The sequence below is a fragment of the Camellia sinensis genome, chromosome 2, assembly GCF_055761805.1.
Source record: "Camellia sinensis isolate YWXY chromosome 2, ASM5576180v1, whole genome shotgun sequence".
Classification (NCBI taxonomy): domain Eukaryota; kingdom Viridiplantae; phylum Streptophyta; class Magnoliopsida; order Ericales; family Theaceae; genus Camellia; species Camellia sinensis.
Window position 1 is genome coordinate 200,130,552 of NC_138962.1, and position 14,039 is coordinate 200,144,590.

Genomic DNA, 14,039 nt, shown 5'->3' on the forward strand with positions numbered 1-14,039 from the left:
GGATTTGATGAACCGGATCTTTCGGGAATTCTTGGATCGGTTTGTAGTCGTTTTTGTGGACGACATCCTTATCTATTCGCCTTCTGAGGAGGAGCACGAGGCACACTTGAGGGTGGTGCTTGAGTTACTTAGAGCCCATAGGCTGTATGCCAAGTTTGGGAAGTGTGAGTTCTGGCTGAAAGAAGTCAAATTCTTAGGCCATGTGGTATCCGGTGAAGGAGTGTCTGTTGATACATCCAAGGTAGAGGCAGTGCAGGATTGGGCACAGCCTAAGAGTGTATTTGAGATCCGCAGTTTTCTGGGGTTAGCTGGGTATTACCGTCGGTTTGTGAAAGATTTCTCCAGGTTAGCATCACCGTTGACTAAACTGACTCGGATGGGAGTCAAATTTGTATGGAGTGAGACTTGTGAAAAGTCGTTTCAGGAGTTGAAAGTTAGACTGACTACCGCTCCAGTATTGATTATTCCAGAGAGAGGGTTGGGTTATGCAGTCTATTGTGACGCCTCACGAGAGGGTCTGGGTTGTGTGTTAATGCAAGAAGGGAAAGTAGTTGCCTATGGCTCTCGTCAGTTGAAAATTCACGAGCAGAATTACCCTACACATGATCTAGAGTTAGCAGCTGTGATATTTGCCTTGAAGATTTGGAGGCATTATCTTTATGGTGAGAAATTCGAGGTGTTCTCGGATCATAAGAGTTTGAAGTATTTATTTACACAGAAAGACTTAAACTTGAGGCAGAGGAGGTGGATGGAGTTCATAGAGGATTATGACTTTGAGTTGCATTATCATCCGGGAAAGGCCAATGTGGTGGCCGATGCCCTTAGCAGGAAACCTGTTGGTGACATAGCTAGCATAGCCATCCGAGAGTGGGAGATGTTGGGTGCACTTGGGGAGTTTGATTTACTTATGGGCGAATCCGTTGAGGCTGCGGCCTTGTTTTTTGTTGTTGCACAGCCTACACTTGTGACTCGAGTGTTAGAGGCTCAGAGAGGTGACCTTGAGGTAGAATCTCTCCGTGAGAAGATTTCCAGTGGAAAGGTTGAGAAAGGTTTGACGGTGTATTCCGACCTGAGTGTGAGATACCGAGACCGTCCGTTTGTGCCGGAGTCTTGCCGAGAGGAGGTACTCCGAGAGTTTCATCATTCACGCCTTGCGGTGCATCCGGGAGGCACTAAGATGTATCGGGATTTGGGTCGTCAGTTCTGGTGGCGGGGTATGAAGAGAGATGTGGCAGCTTTCGTATCTAAGTGTCTTACTTGTCAGCAAGTGAAGGCCGAACATCAGAGGCCAGCGGGTTTGTTGCAACCCTTGCCTATTGCCGAGTGGAAGTGGGAGCATGTCACTATGGACTTCGTTGTAGGTCTTCCGAGGACTCAGCGGGGTAGTGATGCTATTTGGGTGGTTGTAGACCGGTTGACTAAGTCGGCGCACTTTATTTCTATGCGCATGAGAGATTCGGTAGATCATCTTGCCGACTTGTATATTCGGGACATAGTGAGATTGCACGGGGTCCCAGTGACGATCGTCTCAGATAGAGATCCTCGTTTTACTGCTAGGTTGTGGCAGAGTTTGCAGAGTGCCTTAGGCACTAAGTTGACCTTTAGCACGGCTTATCATCCTCAGACTGACGGACAGTCCGAGCGTACTATTCAGATACTTGAGGATATGCTTCGGGGTTGTGTTCTAGACTTTAGTGGGTCGTGGGAGAGGCACTTGCCGTTGGTAGAGTTTGCCTACAACAACAGTTTCCAGTCTAGTATCGGTATGGCACCATTTGAGGCCTTGTATGGCCGACCGTGTAGATCTCCTGTGTGTTGGGCCGAGGTGGGTGATGCACCTCTGTTGGGTCCAGAGTTGGTGAGGGAAACGACGGAGAAAGTTGAGCTTATCCGTAAGAGACTTGTTACAGCACAGAGTCGTCAGAAATCGTATGCCGACCGTAGGAGGAGACCTTTGGTGTTTGAGGTGGGTGATCATGTCTTTCTGAAGATATCACCTAGACGGGGTTTGATGAGGTTTGGGAAGAGTGGGAAGTTGTCCCCTCGGTTCATTGGTCCGTTTGAGATCCTTGAGAGGATTGGCGAGGCTGCTTATCGTTTAGCTTTGCCGCCGCAGTTGTCCGGAGTACATGACGTGTTTCATGTGAGTATGCTTCGGAAGTATGAGCCGGATCCATCACATGTGTTGGATTGGACCGATTTAGTAGTTGATGAGGTTGTTTCATATGAGGAGAGACCGATTCGAGTCTTGGATAGGCGGGATCAAGTTTTGCGAGGCAAGACCATCCCTTTGGTCAAAGTTTTGTGGAAACACCACGGAGTGGAGGAAGCCACTTGGGAACGTGAATTGGAAGTCCGCGAAAAATATCCGGACATGTTTGTTGATTTGTAATCTTATAACTAGATTCTGTTATAATGTTGAACTTAAGAGCTTTGCATATGTCTTAAGTTGTAAAACATTGAGTATGTTTTGGTAATTGGTTGTATCTTGAAACTTGTTTCATTATAGAAGATTAGTGTAACATTGTATATGTTGGTTACATTGTTGGATGTGTTATATATATCATGCAATTGAATATGATATGGAAATTGTTAACATTGAAGGGAATAATGCATAATAGTGGTGCAGGTTGAAATATATGTTGTTTTATATATATTATGGGATACCTCTTGATTAAAAGATGAAGTGACCAGTATTGGGTCAAGTTGTTTATTATTGTTATATACTATCTTTGGGTATTAAAAAAAAAAACCTGTTTTCAAGTTTGTGCCTAATTTCGGGGACGAAATTCTTTGAAGGGGGGGAGGTTATAGCGACCCCGGTCTTTTCCCATTTAATTATTGTATCCGGACTGTTCCGTAGATTCTGTCAGTGTATAATGGTTGTTGTTGTTATTCCTTATTTTCTCTTTTGGAATTATAGGATGTGTTGGGCAGGTTTGTTTCAGGTTGGTTGGGTTTAGAAACCAAGTGTTGCTGTCCAGGTTTTTGGTTCTTCGCTCGAGCGAGGAGTTATTCGCTCGAGCGAGAGGTAGTGTTTGATTTGGACCTGTAGCTGTGCATTCTTGGCTCGAGCGAGCTTTTCTTCGCTCGAGCGAGTTAGTTCATCCTTCGCTCGAGCTATAGTTCCATCGCTCGAGCGTGTGTCTGGGCTCAGACCTGAGGGTTTGAGTTCTTCGCTCGACCGAGCTTTCTTTCGCTCGAGCGAGCATTTGAGTTGTTGGCTCGAGCAAGGCTTCCTTGGCTCGAGCGTAGTTTCTCTGTGTCTGGTCGCTCGAGCGACCAAGTCTTCGCTCGAGCGAGCCTGTCCAGTTTATATACACAGTAGCGGGATTTGATCAGTCTTTTTCATATTCTTTTGATTCAAAACCCCAAGTTCGACTTCTCTCTCTCCCTACTCACCTTCTTTCTTAGATTTGATCCACTTAGGGTGTATTTCTACCCTAGATCCTTCATTAAAAAGATAGAGTGAGGCAAGGGCTACCATTTAATCTGAGCATTTGACGATTTGGAGCACTTTGGTATTTTGGGCACTCATCTCTTTCTTCACCTTTTTGGGTTGTTTTCTTTGAGGTAGGGATTTCCTACTCCATTTTATAGGTTATGTTCTAAGTTTTGGTATTTTAATATGTTGGGAATACTTTGGTAAATTTTGGGAAAAACCTTAGTTGAATTATTGAATTGATTTGTATAAGTAATTCATGAAATTGGGAAAAGATGGTTAAATTCATGGAATTGGGGAATTCATTGATTAAATGGCATAATTGGATTATTTGAATCATTTGTCTATTGAATTGTGGACATAGTTATTTTCAGTTTAGAAATAACTGTTTTGGGCTATCGGTGGAGGATAGTCATGATTGTTGTAGACATTGCATGTGGATTAGGAATAACTGGAACTAATCACATTGGATAAATCATTAATTTATACGTGTGGCATTGATACAGAAAATACGTGTATTGATTGAGCATTGCATTTGCATACATTGTTTGTGTGTGGGAGGAGATAGGGGATGTACTCCACGGTTTAGGGGAAGATAGGGGATGGACCTCTAAACCGGATTTTGTTTGGGAGGAGATAGGGGATGGACTCCATTAGCATCACTTTTATGTGTGCTTATTTATATAGAAGTGTTTTATTGATACAGCACTAAAATGTGTATCAATCTGGAAGTATGAAGTGTTTGATTTGAGCTTGAGTCTCATTTGTTAGTTGATATTGGAAGGATGTGAATATGATATATGTGATTCACAGTTGTAAGTTTGGCCAGGTTCTGGGCCATGTTGATAAAATTGGAAAGTAAAATGTATCTTAGACAATAGTGTCATGAAACGGTAAAATAAAGTAATTGATTATCTTGGTTAACCATCTGTTGAATGCTATTGCTTTATTCATTGCTTATATGTGGTTTAGTATATTTCTACTGGGCTGTGGCTCACCCTTTATGGGAATATCATTTTCAGGTTCAGGTGATAAACTACCTCCAAGGAATTAGCTTGGGAGGGTTTGGCTTCTGGATTGAAGAAGACAACTTTTACTTAACTGTCTTAAATTATTAGTACATGTAAACATTCAAGCCTAGGGCTTTTCTTGTATTGAGTTAGAACTCATATTTTTGTATCCAAGTGTTGGCTTGGAAAGATGTAAGCTTGTAGGGCATTTTATTCGATGATACATGTAATGCTTTATTTTGTAATACTCTGATGAATGAATTAATAGATTATCTTCTCTAAATAATGAATGTCAATGATATATATAATGGGTTAATTTTGAGGGCGTTACAAAAATAATTTATTTGTCGCGACTAATAAATTGGTCGCCAAAGCAGGAAAATAATACACCTGTAATATTTAGCGAATTCATAATCAAAATAGGACGAATTCATTATCAAAACAGGTCTTATTATAAAATTTTCTAAATCCAAGTTTCAACACATAACTCAGCAGTAGCAACATTGATTCCAAAAACAAGGAACAATTCACAAAACCCTATTCTAAACCCCAAAAAATAAAAAACAATTCATTCCAACAAAAATTTAACATAATTAGCATCAATTTAAAAAAAAAAGAACATCTGGTGTTAACAAGGTTGAGTATTGTTCAGTATTGTTGTTTTTTATGTAGGGCATCCAGCTCCTTTTTGGCCTCTGTAAATCTCTCTTTGTCGTACGCGTCAACAAGGTAAACTACAGAATCCACCTGCATGATGATCAAAAATTATATACTATTTGTGAACAAAATTCAATAAGCACTGTCATATAAATGAGCTGTGATTTGTCCTTTTCGTGCCTTGACAGTGAAAAAAACTAACAGTAATAACAATAACAGGATGGAAAATTAAATCGCTTTGGTCGTGTAATCAATTATACATTGATGAAAACACTGAAGGTCAAATAAAAATCATTCACCAAAGCTTAACATGCTTTACTTACAACATTTGCAGATTCATCATTTTCCAAATATATTTCGGGATTTCACTAGAAATGTTGCAGTTTCTTAAAACCCTAAATACGAAAAAAATGAATAAAATTAAACTCAGGATGAAACTCACCTATACACACTATAAATATTGAACATTATAAATTCTTGTATCATCAAACATACAATCTTACTAGCCCTGTAGTGTTGCTCAAGGTAGGAAATTCCGCAGCCTTAAAATTTATGTCACTGATTCTCCCGGTCAAAGAGATCACACCATGAGCAATTCCATCAACAGTACGCTATCAATCAAATAAATCAACAAAATAACATTACCTCCTAAAACTACTTTGTTGCTATAAGAATGTTTTGTACTCACAATTCAGTTAATTGATTCAAAAGGGATATGTTTGATGGAATGGGTCCCTCCAATCCACTTCCATGCATTTCTCTTCATCGACACAAATTAGAATTGAATGGTTATATACAAATAACGGAAAAACCATTACATTATTGGGTCTATTTCCAATCAACTTAAGCTTTTGGGACAATTGGCGACTTGATAATAGCTTTTAAAATATCTATAAGATATATCCTTTGATGTAACATAAATTATGATTTATGAACACTTGCCATATTTTACAAGTCTTACCCCTTGAGGACTTCAGATGCTGCTGCCTGCATATTAGAAATCAAAGTGGGCATGCCGTAATTTGAAAGAAAATCAGCGCTTGCCAGAAACTGCTACTGGTCATTTCTGTCAATTAGATCAGCCTCATCCTGTAAAAACAATAATAAAAAAGGAATGAATTCAGATAAGCTACAAACAATCAGGGCCAACAGAAGAATGTCAAAAAGATGAGATGGGAGAATTGTAGGAACATAAAATTATGCTATTACATTATTGTTTTCTGTTTTATCTAATTTCATCCAAGGCTTCCAAGAACAAATTTCATCAATCTTAACTAATTTTTACAAGTAAATAACACCAGGAGCATTGATAAGTCATCTCTTAGAAATATTTCCAAAAAAAAAAAACAAAACAGAATACCATAGCAATATGTGTTATAGTAAACTATTGGATAGGACTACAAAGTTTACAAGCAAAGTGAAGGCAAAATAGCTTTTCCTTGAGCTTTTAAGCTCTCTACCCCAACCAATTAATTTTTTAAAGAGTGTCATGTTAGAGAATCAAAAGCAAACAAAATATTGCTTACTCCTGTTTCGTACACCAATAAAATAAAACCAAGGGTACAAGCAAAACCAAACACAATATAGCACATAAACAAGCATGTAACTTGGAAGCAAAAGCACTGATAAAAGATGGAATTCTGAAGAATATAACATCCAAATTCTAAGGCAACACCTCAAAAATGCTACTATATTCAACAGACATGTACCCAATCAACAGACTATAATTTTGAAACTGAATTTAAGTCTCTGCCTCCCTGGAATAGCTAATAAACAGGTGCAGGAAATCCCCGAAAGCTCTGCATTCTTTGCTTTTCTAAATTAGTTAAACTTCTCCATTGTAGTTTAGGATAATGTTGATCTTCGACCACATAAATATTGAATGTATTCATCTCCGTACAACGTAGAACAAGCGGAATGTAATTTAAAGAACAACTGGCAGTTAAAGGACTACTTTCATATGTAAACTATAGAAGGGAAAGGCTTATTAATCAGTGGTTCAAACTTACCCTAATAAGGCATCTCTTAGAAATATGGAATACTAGAGAAAGATTAATATAGCAACAAAAGTATAAATGAGAAAATTTGGGTTGTACATGTTTGTTTTCTCAGTAATAAACAAGAGAAAAAGAGTAGGATCTTACAAGCAGATGAGAACTTCCAAGATCACGTGCTATGTCAATATATAAATGTCTGCCCAATATGTTGACTTGAACTCTAATATATAAGCTAAGCATTGTCATTGCCCAAAGGGACAACACCATTCTTGTGAAACCTGCACAAACCAATAAAACAAAAGGTCAGCACAAGGTAAGCTCAATTCTAGTAACTTAACAGTTCTAAGATTTAAAGAAAGCATCACATTAACAATTCATACTTAAAATTTTGAGTTTCTCCCATAGCTCAAGTTTCTCAGAAGACGACAGAGAGTTGGATTGACCCTTCCCTCTAATTAGCTGCTCTGTCAAGTGCAGAAGGTCTAGCTCTTCTGCCACTCGACTACTCAAATAGAGCATCAAATGAGGCAAGGTTGCCGTATCCGCTATTCTTTGAATGTTCCCAAAATGCGCTTGCATGCTATCAATATCAATGGAAAACCACATAAATCAGAAAATGAATACATTTCCACTTAAAGACAGAATTCACAGCAATACCCAATAAAATAAAACGAGAGCATGACTTTTGTTCTTAACTGGGCTTTAATGAGTTCATCATTTTCCCTCTCTTGGGCAAGTTCTCTCTCCAGGTCAGAGAGCCTGCGTTTGTGAGCATCATAAAGCTTGTATAGAAGATACCCACTTCCTAAAACTCCAATTGTAAAATAAACCTTCTTTTTATGCCTTTTCCAAATCTCCCTATTACATCAAATCGATGAGAAAAAGAAAAAACAAAAACAAAAACAAAATTAATCAACAAAAAGAAAAAGAGGGTTAAACTATTGCTTATAATTACACAGTACCCAGATGAAGATAAAACAAATTTAGTCATAAAAATGAGTACTTTAAAGAAATCCCAAATCATATATATATATATATATATACTAGCGTATGCCCGTGCCTGAAGGCACGGTGTAAATAATGTTAGGATTATAACATAATTGTAATGGGACAAAGTTCAAATATGGGACAAAGTTCAAATAATTTAGACGGTCATATTCAAATAATTTGAACAAATATGTATATGAAGATTCAAAAAAAATTCGCTGATGATGTTAAAATCTCAATAACTCATAACTTTACGCTTGTTTTTCTGTTTTAGACAATTGTTTTTATTCTAATTATTTATTTATTTATTTTTGGTTTCCTGATAGAGAACATGTTTAAAATGAAATTCAGTACATATTGCTCATCCAAATAAGTAATAACCTTGCATGAGTGCAGACTCAATTGAACCCTAGATAACACTGATCAAACTATCCATATGGAATGCTTCAACATGTGGCCTTAATCAATGAGATGACATAGTAATAATATGACCCATTTCAAACATAAGAGCATTTCAAATTTATCAATCAACGTGTTATCAATTTGACTATATTATCAACTGACATTGAACATAGCTAATTGAAGACCACATGGCAATTTGACAATATGTGCATACAACATACACTCAGTTTCAAAAACTGACGGGAACAGGACCATTGACAATGTTGTCATGACAACCGAAGCACGTACAATAATTTAAACCAACATGATCAAATTCAAGAAAGAAATTATAGAAGACATCAATGCCATTCATATCAGAAAGTTAAGACTCAACCACAATGTATTTTCATAATTGTCTGTTGGAACATAAATTTTTTAGGCATTTTTCAAAATTTAGATATGGTTATCCATATTTCAGAAATACAGAAAAGTCTGTTCCACTACAAGTATCTTCGGTTAAGGTTTCAAATTCTATAGCAATAACTTCAAGACCAGTTCAAACTACAAAGAACAAAAGAGGAAGACAAACGTACCAGCCAAAAAGAACCCGATCCATGTCCTGTAGCTCTGCTTCCAGGAATCGACAGCCAAGCATAAAATTTTCATTTTGAAATGAATCCTTATTTCCTGAAATTCCAAACACATTCAATTCAACATTCTTGTCATCCCCCTAAAGCTAACCATCAATGACTGTCGTATCATTAATTACCCGTACGCAATAGAAAAGGTGATGAAAGTATTTTTTAGTAAGTCAAGTAAATAGTCTTAGTAGAAATTAACACTTGACATAAGAAGAGAAGGCTACTTGGTAAAAAGAGAGAAGAAAATTCTTGAATAATAGTATAAATTGATAGGATAGATATGTGCAAAATAATGTGATATTAGACATTTTTATATTAAGAAGCAATTTGATACTTTTTTGTCTAAAGCATCAAGTTACTTTAAAAAATAAAAAATATTTTGTCTATTTTTACCCGTTAATTTATCAGTTGCATTGAACCATAGATCATGCCACTATGCCACGTACATTAGTATCGGTCAATTGACATCCCTAAATCTTGAAAAATCGCTAATATTCCTTATTATATAGATACTTCATTGCAATTATATATGTGTAATGGATAAATTGACCTTATTATCTTTCTTTTTAAATAAATAAATAAAATACTTCACTGCAATTAGCTAAAAGTAATTGAATTATTTTTAAAAATTCAGCCCATCTCTATATGTGTCAATTCCCGAAGATAAAATTTCTGAGCCAACTTCACCAATCACCAAATATCATTCATATTTAACCCAATCAAAAAATGAAAATTCTTTGGGAGCAGAGAAAAGCAACTGCAGAAATTTAGCTATTTACATTGGGTTTTTTTCTTCACAAAAGATTAACATGAATGCTCTAGAATTTTGGTTTATTTGTGTATCTTCAGTTGTTGATGTATATCATGAACGATGTCCTTTTGTTCTAAAAAAATTTGAAATGGTAGGTAAAATTAGCGATGGCAGTAATGTAGACATGGGCATTGATTTTTATCATCAGTTCAAGGTATATGTATATATGAGAATGACTTGTTTAACATATTAAAACTTTAATGTGATTCATTTCATTTGGATAAAATCGCACTAAAAAGAGACACCATAACTTCTATTTAATTGATCGATCGTCTAGAGACAGAGAGAGAAAGAGACCTCACTGTAGATCGATCGTCGTTCAATGCAAATCGATCGCTGTTCAGAAGTGTAGATCGTCGGTCAGAGGTTCAGTGTGTAGATCGTCGCTCATCACTGTGTAGATCGTCGGATGTGTTGGGTTCACTGTGTAGATCGTCGGATGGTAGGGTAAAGAGACAGAGAGAGAGAGAGAGAGAGAGAGAGAGAGAGAGAGAGAGAGAGAGAGAAAGAGTCTCTGCGTGTGTGTTGTTGGGTTTGTTTGTTGGGTCTGTCAAGAAATTAGGGCAAAATCTAAAGAAAAGGGGCCTGAGGCAGTGAGGGCGTAAGGAAAAATTGAAAAAAAAAATATATATATATATATATTTCCCCCCTCCATCTTTCAAATTTTCCCCCAAACTTTGGCGACCAAACTCTCAAATTAGTCGCAAAAAAAGGTTATTTCGCCGACAAATTGTTTTAGTCGCCAAATCTCAATCAACGGCGACTAAAATATTAGTCGCTAAAAGTAGTAATTTGGCGACTATTTTTTTTTTTGTTGCTGAAAATAAATTTTTCACGACAAAATTTTTGGTCGCCAAAAAATATGTGACCTTCTGCGACCAAATTTGTAGTTGGTTGGCAAAAGTATACCACTTTCTGCGACCAACATATTTTTTGGTCGCCAAAATATAACCTTCTGCGACCAATAATATTTGGTCGCCAAAAATAATGATCATTCGCGACTAATTAATATTTGGTCGCCAAATGTCATTTTTTTGCGACCAAAATTTTTTTGGTCGGCAAAAGTGGTCGCAAAATGTGTAAATTCTTGTAGTGTTTGTTTTGGAAGAAAACAAGGAGCACCAAAACAATAGTCAGGCTTAATATAATTGAGTGATGAACAAGAAAGATTAATTATGCGCCACTATGCCTCACTTTTTGACATCATGAGGAATGCCTTTCATGTTCTTAACAATTACAAGCAAATGAGGGACGAAGCTATTACCCTTTATCACCATTTGTTAAGAGATAAAAATAACAACAATAGAAGAGCTCAGTAAGTTGGCTTTTCTTTCTGTGGAATATGTATACCGATTGAAATTTAGGTGATGGATCGATGTTTTGAAATGTCCATCTAGATAAGATATGAACTTAGTGCCAAACAAAATTACTTAAAAACATTTTATATAGGTAGAATGATATCTACTACAGTTTCCTATTATCATTTTTATTTTCATATTTCTAGATTACCTTGATGTATGAACTTGTGCTAAACAAAATTACTTCAATATATTTTTTATAGGTGGAATGATATCTACTATAGTCTCCTTTCATCATTTTTATTTTCATGTGTTTGGGAGTCATTTCACAGGTAAAAAGACGTGCAAAGATGTCAAGAAAGCTACGATTTTTCAAAGATCAAATACAAAAAACCAATCTAATGTCGTCTGCGCATCCTGCTATGCAAGAAGACATGGAATTGGAAGAATCACAAGTCCATTTCTAGTTATTAATCCTCATCTACTGACAAGGGAACTTTTTTTTCCTCATAATTTTTATGTTATTTTCCTTTTCTTTCTGTTTGGATTTTTTAACCCCTCTTCTAGTGCCTGCAATAACCATACACTGCAAGAAATGGTCAAAAAGTGAAGAACCATTTCCTCTTTCTTGCAAAGGAAACTTTTCTTATAGAACTAATGTGCATTTTTTCTGTTAAGTTATGATCTGATGTGCTTTATTATTGTCCTTCTCTTAATTCCATATACAACTTGCTGAGAGCATAGAACTACCAGATCACAAAATCTTGTATCCCTCTCCCCATTTTTGTCTTGGTTTGAATTTTTGGATTAAGTCATTTTATATTTTGGCAAATTTTTGTCTTTGATTTGGCATATTTATCGATTTTCATAGACTGTGTTGTATTTCTTATTGTACAAAAACTTAACCAACTATTGCCGTTTCTTGTTATCTTTTTTCCATCTACATAACAGATCAATGCTGCAGTAAAGAGGATCTATGTTGACGTTGGTATGCTCTTAGAACTATACACAAGAAATCTCATATTTTAATCACTTGTTTTAATGATAGGAAGGCTGTGCTACAATATTAGTAATTTTAGGTAGGACAGAGAGATGTAGGCATGTATGGCAAAAAGAAAACAAAACTATGGAATATGTTTTTTGTTGAAAAACTATTTAGTTTACTGGAAAAAAGTTTGCCAGAAAATAAAGCATAGACTTTCTTGTGATGCTTTGTTATGTTAAATTAGCATAAAGCACTCACTTAATTTAACTAATTGAAAAGGTGTGATGCAAGGAAAATGATTTTATCTGCTATTTATTTAATTTTTATATCAAACATCAAAGAAGCAGTTACACTTACTAAAACAATCATATTGGACTATTGTGTTGTGTAGTACTAATGGACATGGACCACATGAATTTTAGGTGTACTTAGATTTGGTGCATGTTTGTTTTTGCACATAGAAAGTGCCTGTATGCAGTTTTGCAGGCATATTATATGCTCACTAAAATGTTTAATTCTGATATTTCCCTAATTGATTCTTGTGTATCTGTTAGAGTAAATTTGAAGCTTACTTCATGTGTTATCTCTCTTGTTTTCTTTCATCTATCCAAAGGCATATGATCTCATTTAGCTTAGTATTATCACTTTAACATTAGCTTCACGAGGTTTCTACTCATGCTTATATGTTATTGTGGTATTGAGTAAAGTACTTACACAAAAAAAAAAAAAAAAAGAACAAAAAAAGTTATTAAAATATTTTCTTAAATTATATTTTTCTTTTTAATGTTGCTATAAATTTGCCACATGGTTGGTGATTTTCTTTTCATCTTATGTTTTTCAATGTTTTGGTGTTTTCCTCTTGGCTTATTGTGAACTCCCCCTCTAAATTGTCAAAATTAGTGCCTGAAATCCAGTTTACTGTTTAAAATTGTCATAAATATATTTTGTCATTCTAAAATCTCTTTTGCTAGGTCATAAGTGGACTTGAGGCCAGGACCTAATTCATAAATCTCTTTTGTTTTGATAAATGCAGGTTTGAAGCAATGTGGTAAAAGTTGCAAGCTTAGATGGGCACCCTCGTCCTGTGATAGGAGCAAGTGGGTTTGCTGCAGTTGCAATTGCTATAGTAATTGTTGCCGGTAGTTTTAATAATTTTTTAATTGTTTTGGATATGTTTAGAAACTTAAATATGCATAGTTTTGGATGGTTTAAACTTTTTGGACAGTTTAGAACTAAAGGATATAGTTTTCGAATGTTTGGAATATGTATAGACAATTGTTGAATGTTTATAATTTATGGATATAGTTTCTTTTTGTTATTTCAAACAATATTTTGGTGGTTGATTGATGTTTTGTGATGCTTGTTTGTAATATTTGTTAGATTGTACAAAATTGGTCAAATAGAACCTGCTAAATTTAAATAAATAAATAAATGAAACAGCATATTCTACGGCAGGCATAATAAGTCGTATTACATATTTTACGGTGCGCAATCGGCGTCGTTATTTGTCTCACCAATTAACAGCGTGCAAAAGTAGTTGTAGAAAAAGTAATAACGACGCACAAAATTTGTCGTTAAATAGTTTTTAACGGCGCATTCTAGCATGTCGTAGAAAAATAATAACGATGCACAAAATCTACCGTTAAATAGTTTTTAACGACGTACGAAGCATGTCGTTGAAAGTGAATGCCTTTCTATGACAGGTCAAATATGACACGCGTTGCATGTTGTAGAAGGGTTTTTACGGCTGTAGACGCGCCCCGAAGGCTTCCATGCTACAGTTCGAACTCAAATGTCACGGTTCTTAATTTGATCCCACAATGTGCGATG

General features: G+C 35.9%; 1 protein-coding gene and 1 long non-coding RNA gene across 2 annotated transcripts; both read right to left on the bottom strand.

Moving 5' to 3' along the window:
• Positions 1 to 4,881: 4,881 nt before the first annotated feature.
• On the bottom strand, positions 4,882 to 5,882 carry LOC145819788 (uncharacterized). Its single transcript, XR_014360561.1, has 2 exons — positions 5,433 to 5,882; positions 4,882 to 5,199 (listed from the first exon to the last, which is right to left on the bottom strand). It is a non-coding gene; the product is annotated as an uncharacterized LOC145819788 (long non-coding RNA).
• A 184-nt stretch (positions 5,883 to 6,066) lies between these two features.
• LOC114267508 (peroxisome biogenesis protein 3-1) lies at positions 6,067 to 7,972 on the bottom strand (the record flags this gene model as incomplete). Its single annotated transcript, XM_082913654.1, is given in 4 exon segments — positions 6,067 to 6,198; positions 7,254 to 7,384; positions 7,487 to 7,686; positions 7,803 to 7,972. Coding segments are annotated over 4 exon segments (633 nt in total), but the record flags the coding sequence as incomplete, so codon positions are not given.
• Between the last annotated feature and the right edge of the window lie 6,067 nt (positions 7,973 to 14,039).